We start from the raw sequence: 17,086 nt of genomic DNA, 5'->3' as shown, positions 1-17,086 counted from the left end.
ATCCATGAAACTGACAGTGATCTTTCTTTTGAAGATGAAAATAATGATAATAGAGTGATGATTAATTCCATGGGTAAGAGTTTATCCTTCTGAGCCTAGTATAGACATTACTAAGTAATTCAAAGTAAGAAATCCCAACATTAGAAATTGTCCTACTAGGAAAAGCAATCCATTTGGATATTTTTACTTTTTTTTTTACAAATGTTATTTAGAATTTGTTGAAAATAAGATGAATATGCAGCAAAACAAATAAAAAATACAAGTGATTCAGGGTTAATGAAAACATATTCTACATTGAAAAAATGGGTTCATGTTAGAATTTCAGAAATTAAAAAGTTTATTTCAATTATGATGAATACGGGAATTATTGGCAGAAAAAATGTTGTAGTTACTGGGACACTGACCCCACACAGTTTATTCAATTTTTTTTCAAGACACTGTCAGTTTATAGATTTTAAAGTGTTAGTGTAATGCTTCACATTAATCCAAAAGAAAGGATAAACCAGGGGCATGCAGGGTATGATCCTTAATAAAAATGAGATTTTTCGTTATCTCAATAAAAAATCTTCAACTAATTTTATTCCACATCAAAATTTATCCCTTGATGAAAGCATGATTCGCATGAAGAATCGATGTCTTCATTCATGCCAAATAAAACATGCTAGATGTGGAATAAAGAAGTTTGAAATATGTGATAGCAAAGCAAGTTATGTACTGCAGGTTTCTTTGTATAACAGTAAAGACTTTTTGCAACAAGAAGAAAGCTCTTTTATGCAAAAATACGTGGATTTGCTGAAAAAAGCCAATCTATTGGACAAAAATTACAATTTGTTTATGGATAACTTTTATACTAAGTTACCTGTAACAAATAAGTTGTACAGCTGCAAAACTTTTGTTACTGGAACTGTAAATAACAACACCAAATTTGTCCAAGGCAGTGGTAAATGACAAACAGAAAGGACCCATATTGCTTATGGGATACAAGCAGAAATAACAGGGAACCTGTTTACAACAGGATGACATAATGAGGACAAGAAGATCCACAACCAGAGAGGACTTGACAGTCAAATCTGGTGTTGGTAATAGTGATGTTTATTTATCGTGTGTCTTGGAGCAGACCTACCAGAAGGTATTGGTAAAAGTTTCCACCAACTTTTTGGAACTGAGTTTACTGAATGTTTCACTTAATTTTTCGCCTATACTTTATGAGACTTCATAAAATATTCAATTAAATTTTACTCATTTTTTTTATGATCTAACTTAACTAAATCATGGTCACTCAAATTGTTTGTCAATTTGTCATGGTCAATCAAATCTCACAAAACTACACGCTACGAAAAAATACAGTAAGAGAATCTAAAAATATCATTGAGTATGGAGTTCGAAATATATGCAACGTATTTGAAAGTTCTGACAATACCAGATCTGAAAATTAATGTAAAAATAGCGATTCGCATCTCAATAAAATTAACGAGAAAATATACTCGCTATCCATAACTTGGCTGCTGGCTATACAGAACTATTACTAAAAATTGGAGCCGAAAACAATTTTGTTCTTAACATTATCAATGCATGCAGCAAACCTAACCTATTCACACAAGCCACTTCATTAACAAACTAGCATTACATACTCACCCTTCGACATCAGACATATTTGAATGATATTAGTTACTCTCTGGAAAACAAGAAAAAATTAATATTAGAAGTAATATAAAAATACTGTTAAAAACAAAAAATAATTTTATTGTTGTCAAAAACAAAACACGTTCCGTAACTGTGGAGTGTAGCGGAAAAGGACCTTACCACGTTTCCGTAGAATCGTAAGTTAATCTTACCCTTAAACCGCCTTCTGTTACATCAAAGACCTGATGAAAAATGCTAGTTATATACATTATTTTAATTTAAAAATTCATTAAAAAAATTATTAATGATTGGAACTCAAAATTTATACTAAACAATAGATGCTAACAATCAATGTACTCTATAAAATACAACATTCAGTAATTTCTACATGTTAACTTATTCACTGAATTCTTCTTGTATTCTTAAATACTGAATCAAAAGTTACACTGTTCTTAATTTTCGAAGAAATTGTTTAATTAAAGGAAACTGAAAGAATATCGGAATATGAGGTATTAGGTTTTAATCTCTATGGAATTAAACTCCTTATATGTTATCTGCTCTCTGCAAATAACGTAATGTGCATCGTTGATCATTATGAGTAAAATTTAGTCCATACAACTTCCATTCTTTTTTGTTTTTGTAAATAAGCTTTTTCAAATTATACTTACGTACAATATTTTTCGTTGAAATAATTTGCTGTAATGATACTGTGAATATGTAAATAATAAATAACACTTTCGTCAAGAGATGTGATAAGCAATACGTAATGTCGAAAATTTGAAATTGCAAGTGAATTTTTGGCGCTAAAGGGATGTTGTTGGGATGAATTGTCAAAAAATAATTTCCTATATTATATGTTCGAAAAATAAACAAGGGAGAATTTCCTAATAATTTATTTAATCAATAACTCGTTCATGTTATTACCTGTAGCTGTAGTGGTTTAAATTGTTACTTTCCCATTTTTGACACCATAATTTCCCCTTTAATAAGCTAGACACTGCTTTTAGCCTTGTCTCAGGATTGACCGAAGCGATTTTCTTCAAATTTGGCTCAAATATACAACAGGCAATGATCATATTAGTATTTTTTGAAAATTCATTAAGAGGATAAGGAATTATCGCGAAAAACCAATTTCGAATTTCTTCAGAGGCACTTCTGAAAAACTTTGGCAACATTTACCTACAATTGCATATATAAATAAAAAGTTTTTTCAAAAACTCAATCCCCACCTCTTAACTTTGAAATATTTGTTTTTTTGCTTTATTTCCTTTTGGTTAATATTTAAAACTTTTTTTTGTATTTTACACATCATATATACTAAAAACACACCCAAATTAATAGATGGACCAAGGAGAACCCAAAAATGATTAACTCAGATTAATTTTATTACTTGCTTCACAAACAGAAGTTTTGTAAAATAATGGCTAGAATACACAAATATTTTTTATTTTATTTTCTTTCTTTTTATATGACATAAAAAAATCTACAATTTTTCATGATTATAAACCCCATATCTTAAACACAGAAAAGTTTTTTGCAAATTTTTATGCTCTTGTATTAGCCTTTAGTTGAAGGGGGGGGGGGGTGTTAGATTTAGAGAAAACTTTACTTAAGCAAATTTGTTAAGCTCAGCCTATATAAGAATATTCTTACAAAAACCTTTTTTTTAAATTTATTCCCTTAAACAATAAAATATTCTGGTTTTTTGGCTCTAACTCTGAATTTTTATTATAAATTTTTTTTTCTTTGTCACTTTAATGGCATAATATTTAAGTAGCTTTGTTATATAATATATACCAGAACCAAATAAGCATTTTTTTTTTCATTACTCATAAAAGTTGTACTTTATTCTTTTAATAATTTTAAACAATTCTTTTTTTAAATTTATTTATCTTTTGTTAAGTTTCACTTCTTTGTAAAAAAAGGTTTTACTAAATTGTTCCCGTGGATTAAGGGAGCCCCCAAATTTTTTTTATTTGAAATTTAGAAATTTTGATGCTTAATTTTTAGAAATTAATGTTTAATTTCTGTTGTTAAATTATTATGTAAGTAAATGATAAATAGTTGCTCGTTATATTTCTATTACTAGCAGGAATGTTCAAGTTATGTGCAACATCCAGTTAGATGCAATAAATATTGTTTCAAGAAAAACTTTATAAAAAAAATACTATTTTTTTATTCTTTTATATGCAGGAGTAATAATTGTAATAAGGATAAAATCAAAACCTAAACCGACAACGATTGTTAACGTCTATATGCCTACAAGCGCCCATGATGATGATGAGGTAGAGTGTGTATATGAAGAGATTGATGAAGCAATTAAACACGTAAAAGGAGATGAAAATTTAATAATAGTTGGAGATTGGAATGCAAGCATTGAAAAAGGCAAGGAAGGAAATATAGTTGGTGAATACGGGCTGGGCAAAAGGAATGAAAGAGGGGACCGACTTATAGAATTTTGCACAAAGTATAATTTAGTAATTGCCAACACCCAATTTAAAAATCATAATAGAAGAATATACACTTGGAAAAAGCCAGGCGATACTAGAAGGTATCAGATAGATTATATCATGGTTAAGCAAAGATTTAGAAATCAACTCGTTGACTGCAAAACTTACCCTGGAGCAGACAGGGTAAGAATACAGAACAATTAGTTTAACTAGTCATGCAACAAAAATCTTAACTAGAATTTTATACAGAAGAATTGAGAGGAGAGTGGAAGAAGTGTTAGGAGAAGACCAATTTGGTTTCAGGAAAAGTATAGGGACAAGGGAAGCAATTTTAGGCCTCAGATTAATAGTAGAAGGAAGATTAAAGAAAAACAAACCAACATACTTGGCGTTTATAGACCTAGAAAAGGCATTCGATAACGTAGACTGGAATAAAATGTTCAGCATTTTAAAAAAATTAGGGTTCAAATACAGAGATAGAAAAACAATTGCTAACATTTACAGGAACCAAACAGCAACAGTAATAATTGAAGAACATAAGAAAGAAGCCCTAATAAGAAAGGGAGTCCGACAAGGATGTTCCCTATCTCCGTTACTTTTTAATCTTTACATGGAACTAGCAGTTAATGATGTTAAAGAACAATTTAGATTCGGAGTAACAGTACAAGGTGAAAAGATAAAGATGCTACGATTTGCTGATGATATAGTAATTCTAGCCGAGAGTAAAAAGGATTTAGAAGAAACAATGAACAGCATAGATGAAGTCCTACGCAAGAACTACCGCATGAAAATAAACAAGAACAAAACAAAAGTAATGAAATGTAGTAGAAATAACAAAGATGGACCGCTGAATGTGAAAATAGGAGGAGAAAAGATTATGGAGGTAGAAGAATTTTGTTATTTGGGAAGTAAAATTACTAAAGATGGACGAAGCAGGAGCGATATAAAATGCCGAATAGCACAAGCTAAACGAGCCTTCAGTAAGAAATATAATTTGTTTACATCAAAAATTAATTTAAATGTCAGGAAAAGATTTTTGAAAGTGTATGTTTGGAGTGTCGCTTTATATGGAAGTGAAACTTGGACAATCGGAGTATCTGAGAAGAAAAGATTAGAAGCTTTTGAAATGTGGTGCTATAGGAGAATGTTAAAAATCAGATGGGTGGATAAAGTGACAAATGAAGAGGTATTGCGGCAAATAGATGAAGAAAGAATCATTTGGAAAAATATAGTTAAAAGAAGAGACAGACTTATAGGCCACATACTAAGGCATCCTGGAATAGTCGCTTTAATATTGGAAGGACAGGTAGAAGGGAAAAATTGTGTAGGCAGGCCACGTTTAGAGTATGTAAAACAAATTGTTGGGGATGTAGGATGTAGAGGGTATACTGAAATGAAACGACTAGCACTAGATAGGGAATCTTGGAGAGCTGCATCAAACCAGTCAAATGACTGAAGACAAAAAAAAAAAAAAAAATATGCAGGAGGGGTTAGTAGAAAATTGTTAGCTAGGGGTTCTTTCACAAACATTTCCAAGACATTTCATGGACATTTCCAAGAGTTCCATGTAAGATTTATTATAATTTATGTTAAATGATGGGAAAAAATTACTGAAAAAAAGTAATAGAAAATGGAGTACTGTAATTTAATTATTTACCCCAGATTTTTTTTACAAATTTAATACATGAAAGGATCATGTAATAAAAGTTCAGTTTTATTACCTAAATTTTACAATTTTTAATTTTACATTGTTTGTGATTCTATACCTATTGGATTTTCATAATTGGAAAATACTTATGGGGGACCAAGGAGAACCCAAAAATGATTAACTCAGATTAATTTGCTACAGAAACAGAAGTTTTGTAAAAGAATGGCTAGAATAAACAAATATTTTTTATTGTTTTATTTTCACAAATCCAAAGATGGGAAATAATGAGCTTCAATTTTAATTATAGAAAGGCTTGCGTTAAAAAGAAAAAACTGACCTCTGACATTACTGAAATTTTTATGTTACTGAAAAATGATGTATGTCACAAAATTTCTTTTTTTTTTTGAAGGTACTTAAATAACTTAAAAGTGCTTTAGTGAGCAACAAAGCTCAGACATTAAATATCAAAGTTTTTCTAGAAAACTAACTCTTAAAAAGAAAGAGTTTAATTTTTCAAGTTTTAAATTTTGAGTTAATGATGCTTAATAATTTAAATTTTGCTATAGGCCCAAAAACTGAAGTGAGCTAACTACTTGGACAAAATGAAAGTTTTTTAACTTTTTCAGAAGGTAGAGGACATTTTACTGAATACATTTAACAATTTTTGAATAATTACTTGTTTTTAAAAAATAACACTATTCAAATTTCTTCAGAGGTACTTCAGAAAATTTTCCTTTGGCAACATTTACCTACAATTGCATGTATAAATAATTAAAAGTTTTAAAAAAAAAAACCAACCCCCCCCCTTCTTAACTTTTAAATGTATGTAATATATTTCAAACTGTGTAATAATTATATATTTCTTCAAAATTTTTGTATAATTCTACATAATTCTTTGGCTTATGAGAAAGAGTATTATTATTATGCTACTATTGCCAATTTTAATAATTTGCTGAAACATTTGGAAAATCTTCTCAAAAACTTATTTAAAATACAGTTAAAAGCTTTTGTTATACAGAAACAATATCATTCTGCTGATGATCTTTTAAAAAATGATACTAATTAAAAGAAAAAAAAAAACATGATTTTTCTGCATCCCATACGACATGTATATAAATATGTGTTCAAAATAATTTTCAGTAATGGCATCTGAATTGTGAATTATATTGTAGTAATTTCTTACATTTAGTATATTTACCTTAACATTGTTTTTGTTTATATTGAAATAATTAATATGGACTTTAAACAAATTAGTTTTTATCTTAGTTTTTATATTCTCTCTGATTATGTAATTTTTTTTATATTAATGTGATCTGTATAATGTATTTTTATATTCTGTTCAGATTAAAGAGTTTTAATTATTTAATTTATTTTTAAGAAGACCAGTTTATACCAATTTCAAATTTTTTTTTAATTGAGTAGGGTAGTGGCAAGAAATTATGAACTTTTGTATAATTAAATTTTTTTGAGGTAGAATACATTTTGAGAAAATGGAAATGAAAAGGTTTCCATTTGAATGTTGCATTACTTATGCTTTTATTAATTTAGGTAGAGGTTCTTGTAGAACAAGAGGATTGAAAGTTTTACTCTCTATTTTGTACCCAATTATTTTCTATCATAGAATTGATAGTAAATAAAAAATCAGTTTGAATATCTGAAATTTTGTTTTCAAGGGGGTTAGAGAGATTAAGATCTTTGGAGAGACAAAATGCATAAATCTTGTCTTCTTTATAATGTTAACTTTTTTGTGGGTACAGTACAAATAATAAAAATAAAATAAAAGTTCAAATATTGCAATCCTTCAATTTTTGTTAATTTTTTGAGTTGGGGTAAAAATCCCTCCTCCTACATAGTAATTTTGATTTTTTCTAAAGAAAGGGTGCATTTTCAAAAAGAAAAATCTGAATATTGCTGTACTTCAATTTATTATGGGAATGATTCAAGGGAGTTTTAACATTTTATTAATTCTCTTGATGGTACACTTGTCGTCCAATAGAGTTGGATTTCAAAGTTAATGCTTTAAATAAATTATTGCCTTAGTTATGACTTCAAATAATCAGAATAAACATTCAGTGTGCATCTCACTTTACTTATATTAGTGTAGCACTCACCCTGTCAGACCACTGAAGGTTGAAAATGTTAGATATTCCAAGTATTATTTTAATTTGCTGGCAAAAATTATATTTATTTCACATTTTGTAGTTTACAATTTATAGTTCACAATATTTTGTGAACAATTCTAGAATTTTAGTTCACAATTCATCTGGAGTGTTTATTGATTTGGCATGTAGTATATTATCCTATCCTATCCAATCAATTAAAATCCACTGGGTTTAAATCTGTGAGTGGAGAGCCTAGGAAACTGGACTATCATCACGAAACTACTGTTCAAGAAAACAATTATTAAGGAAGTGCCTGACTATAGAAAAGTGTGCAGAAGCACAATCATGCATGAATTACATTTGTTGTAAATATTCTAGAGAACTATATTTCAATAAATCATGAAATTAGTAATGAGAAACCAATGGTGTGCTTCTCAAGTCAAGCTGCAAGGCAAAAAGTAAAGAACAATCAACATGTCTTTTTATATGTCAACAGAAAACCAATCCAGATGCCTTGACCAAAGACTAGCACATGATTTTTTTTTTGCCTAGAAACTGTTGTAATGAAAATTATTTGCTCCATTCTGAGAGAATGACACTTATATGTAAATAAAATAAAAACATAATTATGAACATGCTGTTTCATCTTTGACAGAAGTTAGTTTTTTTTGGAAATTAGGTGGTAAGAGAGCTTGAATGAGCTAAAATTTATACACATACAACTGATTGTGAAGAATAATCTTCATGAAATGGTGATGTAAAAACCTTCCTGACAAGTGATTTTCTGCATAACAATCTTGGATTGTCTGTTTTAAAACCTGTTCCTCTAATTAAGAGTGTAATAATAGACCTCAGCCTACTGTAATCATTTGTCGATACTATCTCACACAATCACTGGTGGATTTTGATGAAGATTTTACTGTAAGGTTATTTATGAACTGGATAAGCTTCATGATAAAGGCATGCTCTGTAGTATTTCAATTTGATTTCTGTGCATCAAATTCAAGTTTCCATGACATTTTTTTCTCTAATGTGTAAGTTGCAATCTGTTCAACTATGAAGGGCAGTCTTGTACAGACTCTGGCCGAGATGTGTGTTATTCCTTAGATGTGTGGTTAATTGAACCCCAACCACCAAAGTACACTGGTATCCACCACCTAATATTCAAATCCATATAAAAGCAACTAACTTTTACTAGGATTTGAATCTCAGAACCTTCGACTGAAAATCAGCTGCTAAATAACTGATTTACAATGACAAGTTAACCACTAGGCCAACCTGGTTGCAAAGAAATCTGTAAGACACTGATAGAGGAGTTTTTGATTAATATTCAGTTAGTACATGTGACTAAGTGGAGGAGACAACACCACTAGTAATATTTGAGCAATATTAAATGGTAATTTGGAGAAATATTAATTATTGAATTACATTGACTAATATTATCACATAGTAAAGGACTAAAAACTGGCACAAATTTATTTTGTAATCTATAGCATTTTTTACTATACTTTCGCAGTTTGAAGTCTATTTAAAAAAATACAGTGTCATTTTTTATGCAATTAATGCTTAAAACTTTAGCCAGTAAACAATTACTTCATAACATTAGAAATTCTTGAGCTAAGATGAAAAATTAAAGTGGCTGCAATTTAGAAATTTACAAACATAAATAAATTTCCTTATTTGTTTATTTTTGGGAGAATATTCATTTAAAGAGACATGCCAAATTTCATTAAAATAGCTTAATCTGTCCTGGAGATATGGCATAAGTTGTTTAGAATAAAATTCATTTCACCACCCATGTGGAGAATAATTAATTAGGAACTTTTTAAATCAGATTCCAATCTGTATCTATTGTTCAATCCATGCAATCTCTATTTTGTGCATATGGCCACAGATGTAGGTCTTCATTCATATAAATTATTGGTCTCCTCATGAGCTTGTAATTTTTTGTTATGTATGTCTGTATCATAAAATTTATGTAAAATGAAATTTTACTAATGTCTGAAGATAATCAAGGAACTTTTAGACAGTAGTGCTAGTACATCTTTTAAGAGAAGTAGAACCATCTTCTACTCATAGTTGTACCATTACAAAACTTGAATTTTGAAACTGTCTCTGCTTACAACTCCACTAATCATTTTCTGCCCATCACAAATTCTTACTTGCACTTTTTCATGAATTTCCAGTTACCATCACTGTTAAAATTTAAGAGTATCTGAAATTACTGAGACTAACCTGATTGGTTTTTTGTCAGTAAATTAAAAGTTATTTGAAATAATAATAATAAGTACAACTAATACAAATGGATGCAGTATTTGAATCTGCAGTGACAATGGAGTCGGAAATTAAATTTTATGGAAAAATCTTATTACGGAAATATTTGTAATTTACTGCTAGTTAATATTATTTTTATTACACACAAATAATTTGCATTTCAGTTTATTTGTACATTTTACCATTGTCTGCAGGCCTACCCATTTATAAATATTCAGATGTTTTGATTGTATAGTCATAATTATCTTGATTGCATTTATTCAAATGTCTGAATAGGGTTAAAACAAAACATAACCCATAACTTTTAAAATTATACTCAAAATTACTTAATTATTTGCCACATACAACATGGTTTCATGATCTTTACACGGCACACAGCATTGTATATTTATGCTCTGTACTGCTCTTGCTATGGAAAATTGATTTTTCAAACCTGCAAAAATATGTTGGAGTCTTATGTCATAATTAACATATTATCTTTACTAACAATTATTGTTTGTTATCATTTCTTTCTGATTTACATCACCATTATTGGCACTGATATTGTTCCTTTTCATACATTTCTGTCCAAGTATCATAGTATCTATTGTTCTTCCAAGATACAACTTCTTGCTAATCTTATCATCATCACAATATTTTTACCTCTAGTTCGTCTTCATTTGGTTTTCTATTGGTGTCTGCAGCTAGTATACATATTATAAAATATGTGCTTTTTAAAACAACCATTGCATTAAATAACATCAATTAAAAGGAGATGAAGTACAGTAATTAGATTGATTTAATTTTGTTTCTTTTGCTTCCAGGTCAAAGTAGCTGCAGGCAGCCAAAAACTAGAAAATAAAATGTATTACTTTTCAGTATAAAATGAAAACTGTAAAAGAAGTACAAATTATACAGCTTAATCAAATTATCTGATTCCAAACAAAAGATTGTAAAATTGCATAAAATTAAATAATAATTATATTATTTAAAATCTGTATGAAAATCTATAATCTATAATTTATTATGTGAATTAATTATTAAATTATTATTATTTAGTCTGGTGAGAAAGTATTCAATTTGATTGATTTAACTTGTCAAAGCAAATTTAATTCTTTTTCATTAACAGATATCCACATTTTATAAGTTTATGAATTTAAAATAAACTTATTACTATGCTGTCACTTTATTTTGAAAATAGTTAAAATATATAAACAATTAACGTAATTTTAACTAATCTGTATCAAAAAACCAAAGGAGTAAACAAAATCATATTATAAAAATAAATTACCAATGTCTGATAAATGCCAATATCAGATAATGAAGTAGGAACCATACTACGTGCCATTAATAAATATAATGAACTTTCTAGATGGATGCCATTTGCAATGAAGAGAGTTATAACTAGAACAATGGAACTATGTATGTACTATGATGGAACAGGCAAATTGGACTACAGATGAAGCTCTGTATATGCTATAGATGTAATCATTTGTTTTGGATATACATATTAAAGACCTGTTTATTTATATTATGTTTATCCTTTCCATTGTGACATCAACATAAAGCAGTCAGTGCTTCTACTTACAGTTAAGCATGTAGTATAGAATTGATCATGGAAAAATATAGTTTTCAAAAAACACTTCTCCTTGTTTTTTACCTCTATAATTTATAGACAGTCACAGGCAAAATGAAGAAGTAATGAAAATCTAAACATGAAAAATGAAATGAATAATTTGATGCTATCAGTGATGTGTAGAGTTATAAAGTCTTTTCACTTCGTAGATCTAGGTAGAATTCTTGTCACTATAATACTTCTTTTAGAGCCTAATTAATTATCAATCAATTATGACAAGCAAAATGTGATGGATTAAGACTGAGAGCTTTATAAGAGAATTAGGAGAGAATTAAGGAAGTAAGAGGAGTAATGAGGGAATCTTGATGTGGTGGCCTGCAATCAATGAACCCTCTCTGGTTGATAAATCTGGAGAAAATTTCAGAATATAAAATACTGTTTTAGAAAAAAGTGAAACTTTTGGGATTAATTATTTTGTAGATTTATAAAAGAATATTATACATTAGAAAATGTTGTAAAATAATTTCTTATTAAGAAAGGGGTGAAGCCATTTGGAATAATTTTAAAATGCTATTCAGCTGGATGGATTTATGTCACATTTACAAACATACTTAAGTATTTTTTTATTACATAGATTTTTGTCATTTTTCTGATTAATTTTACTTTACTTCTAAATTATTTTTTTTCATATAACAACTGACATTTGGAAAGGTTAGACAGAGAAATGTTGGCCATGTCTTAAGAAATATAAATCTACATGTTTTAGAGACATCTACATGAAGGGGCAAGATTCCATGAACAAGCATCTTGTCTAATCCTCAAAAAAAATATTTATACATAGGTATGTCTGTGCCTACTAGGCACAGTGGTTATCTCGTGGTTATCTAGTGGTATATCTAGTGGTTATCTCATCATCGTAAATCAGTTGTTTAACAGCTGATTTTTGAAGCTCAAGCATCTGAGGTTCAAATCCTAGTAAAATTTAGTTACTTTTATACAAATTGATTACTAGACAATGGATACCTGTGTTTTTTGGTGGTTGGGGTTCAATTAACCACACATCTGAGGACTGAGTTGGTCTGAGTCTGTACAAGACTACACCTCATTAACATGTCATACATATCATCCTCATCTCACTGAGCTGAGAGGGAAGGGGTTGCTTATTGCTCATTAGTTGAACAGATTGCAATGTACACATTAGGAAAAAATAATAGGCATGTCTTAATAAAAAATTAATTCTGGGTTATTAGCTGTTTTATATTCTCATTGGTTTTATTGATAATTTAATACAAAGTATCATACAAATAAGATAGGGAAACCTAGTTTTTAATATAATTAGGATCTATAGTGAAATTCGCAGCATTCATGTATTATCAGCACGAGTGAGAGAGAGGGAGAGAGTGAGAGAGAGAGAGAGAGAGAGAGAGGGTTTGAGTGAGAGAGAGAATATCACATAAATTTGTCATGAAAGTAGATATTATAATAAATTAAAAACTTATGATGTAAGAATTGTGTGTGTTTGTGTGTGTGCATATGTGTGAAAAAGTAAAGATAAAATTGTATGCTGAAATATAGTTAGTGGAAGGGGAGTTAAAACTTGAGTACTTTTTATAGGTATCTGTGGCTTATCTGTTAGATTGAGTATGTTTCTAGTATGACTGTCACACCCAAAAAAAAAAAAAAAAAAAATCATTTAAAGTGTAGTAATTCTGGTATTTTACTTTTTAAGCACTATACTACTTTATTAAGTTATACACTACATAAAATTTTAAATATTTTTTTGAAAAATTTTATTTTTAGCATTTAACTAAATGGAAGCAATAAGGAATTGTTGTCATGCTGGTGAGACTTGTGTTTAAAGACATATTATTTAGTAATAGTGTGATAAGTATGAAACCTTCAAATTTCATTGTAGATAGTTACATTAGTAATAAAGTTACATAATGTTAAGTTTATTAACATTCTGTTGGTAGTAACAAAAACAAATGATTTCTCTTTAGAAGATTAGTTATTCTTGTGTAATTCATTAATTTATCAGTGTCAAACTTAAACAATAAAATTTCATAAATAATTAACTTTAAATATACACAGTATTTTAAAATAATGTTATTTTAAACCAAATAAAGTTCTATGGGACAGTAGTTACACAAATTATTATTGTATTTCAGAGTTATACTTTAGAGTGTAAAATTAGATAATGTTGCAAATACATATTAACCAAACAATTAAAAAAAAACATTTGTGGTAGATTGATCTTGATATAGTTTGCAAATTGCAGCCTAGATGATTGTTTCAAACAAAGTTAATACTATTTACTAAAAATTTCTGTTTCTGTTTTTTAGATTTATTACTGTTTATATCTAATACTTGTTTATTGATCTTTATTGAAATTTTATCTGCTACAATTTCTCATTTTATAATGTTATCCACATAATCTTTCTTTGAGCTCTTCTGGCCATGCTGTACCATCATAAAAGGAGTCTTACCTGTTTCATGTTATAGTGTAAGTACATACCACATTACATGTATTGCTGATTGAGCAGGATTTTGTAATTTTTTGTTTAGATCTATGTTGAAATTACAAACAGTAATTTTTTTCTTTCTTTCTGGGCACACAACAAAGGTTCATTATTAGTGCACAAAAACAATGATTCTGCAATAAACAAACTATTCTATAACAAAATAAACTAAGTGTAATAAATATATAAACAAAACGCATATATGTAAACTCCAATGACTGATTCTAAGATTAGATTTAGTAATAATGTGTATTAAGAGAATTTTAATAATGTGGTATTTATACTAGGTGTTAAAGATATTTTACATTTATGAAATTTACAGCTATTGATCTGGCTGAATAATTTATGTTGAAACGTAGTATAGGCACACAGACACATATATAACTCTGAAGTGTATATTTCAATTAAAATACACATAAATTATTAACCCAATTAATGAATATATTTTTATAGTATAAAATATATAATGCCAAATTCACTAATTCTTGATCTGACAAGGTTTGCCAAAGCCATACAATGGCCATTCAATGGCCTCTGTAAACCTTGTCCCTTTTTTCATGAAACTTGAAAAGCCACAGAGACTTCTCTCTTTTCCAGTTAATCTTAAAACTCTTCAGTCCAGTTTTTACTAAGATGTCTAATATTAAACATTCTGATGTCTGAACTTTATGATTCAAATCTTCATTCTTTATTTTTCTGATATTTCTATCAACCATGTTTCTCTGTCAAATTCCTTTGCTCATTAAAAAAAAAATTTTTGAATTTCAACAGTATTAGATATCAGCAAATTTCTTTTACATAGAAATCCTTCTTGCTTGCATCAGCCATATTTGATGACTTCCTTTTTTATCAATCTTTTACATTTTTTACTGTGTGTATTAAATTTCTGCAAACTCATGGAACAAATATTGGTGTAGTGTTTTTTCTTAATATTTAATTACTTTGCAATCATCCTTTCTGTTGTACATTCATAAACTTTGTATTAGAGTAACTTACAGTGACTGAATTTCTCCCTAAGCAGCAAATCCATATCATTCATTTCTTTTTCTGATCCATCTCTATTTTCAGTTAAACTAACAAAATTGAAAAGCTTTTAAAATCAACTGAAGTACATTTTATTATAAGGTACAATAATAACGATTTTTACTGAGTCTAAGCTACTTTTCACTCTGTGTTTTCTTCAGAAACTGCTTCTAGTAGCAAAGAGAGTTGTGGTAGTGAAGTTTGAAAATGATTTCGAAAGATCCTTATTAGTTAGGATTTGTTCAAAGACTGTGTGATTTTAATTTTATTTCTTCATTTAGAATATTTTCTGTGTATGTTTACAATGTCTGGGAGGTGGGGCAAAAGAAGTAGGGAAAAAAAGAAAAAAACAAGTTACTGAAGTGTGTCTAGTTTGTGACCTTTCAGTACCTAATGGCATTCTGAAAGATCTTAGCCTAGAACAAAAACTAGTTCTGACAAAGGTGAAGTGTTTACTTGTGTAATTTTATTTATTATTATTTTTAGCTTATACTTATCCAGTATCTCGTGAAAAGTTACTCATTATTGGAGGTGGAGTCCTAGGTGCACTGTTGGTTGGAGGTCTTCTTATAGTAATATGTTCTTCTGGAGATGAAGATAATCCTGTTACAGGTTCTATGGCATTAAAATATGCTCCGTTAATTATTGGGTATGTGTTTAGTATTTACAAGACTGTATATGTTTGTATATAATTTGAATAGGTTTACATCTTTGATTACCTGTTACTGCAAGAGACAATTGAAGTTCGGTTAAAGACATACTTTATTTACTGATTTGATTGATTATAATTTTGTACAGACACTAAAACAAGTTACTAAAAATATACCATGAAATGGTAACCTTTTTTGTATATATACAAAATGGTGATCTTTCAAAACAAAATTCTCTTTTCAATAGTTCAGAAATTTATTCTTCAGTCAAACAACTAAATTAAAAAAAAACCATAAATTTATAAGCTGGAATTTATTCATCAAGTAACATATTTGTTTAAAATTCAATCTACCCACAGCTATACACTGGTAGCAATGTTTTATAAATTTTATGTAATTATGCCTGAACAAAGTCTTCAAGATTTGAAGAACGTTTTCTGATAATCCATTTTAAATCCTCTCAGTATTTATATCATGGGAATAAACATTTTTCTACAAATAGCCCTATTAAGAAAGATATGAACAGTTAAATCTGACAATTTTAGTGCTTAGTTTAGAAGTTCACTCTCCTACTTGATCTAGTGTTCGTCATTATAGTTCATCATTAATGGAGTATAAAATGAAAGATGAAGCCAGTTTTTGAAATCCCTTATCTCATCGGTGTGAAGACATAAAAGCTGGACCATGGCTCATTTTAAATCTTATTCTTGTCATAATACCAGCAAAAAATCCATCAAGCTATTTTCCAGCTTTTAATAAATAAAATATACTTTTCAAATAAGCTGACTTCAAGGCCATCCAGTTCATGTAATTTATGACAAGAATTTTCATTTGGAACAGATATTTTGAATTTTTTGCTTTATCTTGAAAAGAAGGCCAAAGTTTTAGCCCTGTTGAGCAATGGAGTTAAGGATGTTTGGAAAAGAAAGTTATTTCTGTTAGAGAGGCACTTAGTAAAGTGGTTATGGCACTTAAGGACTACATACTACTTAATTAAGGAAAATAAGCTTTGAAATGAGCCATGAATAAGATCTTTATGATTTCTCACAACAAAATACAGCTGCAGGCATTTCACTTGGCATGTGGCTCATTCAGCATAGTCCCTGTTCCCAATCGTTTTAAATAACAACTAGTTATGACTCTCACAACTATAACACATAACTATAATAGCTAATTTATTCGGTCATCTAAAATGGCTAATTATGTCATGTTTGTTTTGTTCTTATTTTCATCGCCGTAAAT

At 28.9% G+C, this 17,086-nt stretch overlaps 2 protein-coding genes across 2 annotated transcripts in view; one reads left to right on the top strand and one right to left on the bottom strand.

The window, feature by feature from the left end:
• RpS12 (ribosomal protein S12) overlaps window positions 1-1,812 on the bottom strand; it is a 29,642-nt gene extending 27,830 nt beyond the window's left edge. Inside the window, exon 1 of the mRNA XM_075382253.1 lies at window positions 1,636-1,812. Within this exon, the coding sequence (XP_075238368.1) occupies window positions 1,636-1,652 (17 nt within the window). The 5' untranslated portion in view covers window positions 1,653-1,812. The remainder of the gene's footprint in view (window positions 1-1,635) is intronic.
• Window positions 1,813-13,322: 11,510 nt separating this feature from the next.
• The window catches only part of LOC142334312 (dipeptidase 1-like), a 65,045-nt gene continuing 61,281 nt past the window's right edge, over window positions 13,323-17,086 (top strand). The window contains exons 1-2 of the mRNA XM_075382252.1: window positions 13,323-13,494; window positions 15,681-15,843. Of these exons, the coding sequence (XP_075238367.1) occupies window positions 13,464-13,494; window positions 15,681-15,843 (194 nt within the window). The 5' untranslated portion in view covers window positions 13,323-13,463. The remainder of the gene's footprint in view (window positions 13,495-15,680; window positions 15,844-17,086) is intronic.

The sequence above is a fragment of the Lycorma delicatula genome, chromosome 1 (assembly GCF_047948215.1).
Source record: "Lycorma delicatula isolate Av1 chromosome 1, ASM4794821v1, whole genome shotgun sequence".
Taxonomy (NCBI): domain Eukaryota; kingdom Metazoa; phylum Arthropoda; class Insecta; order Hemiptera; family Fulgoridae; genus Lycorma; species Lycorma delicatula.
Note: the sequence above shows the minus strand (reverse complement) of the source record. Positions and strands in the feature narration are given on the sequence as shown.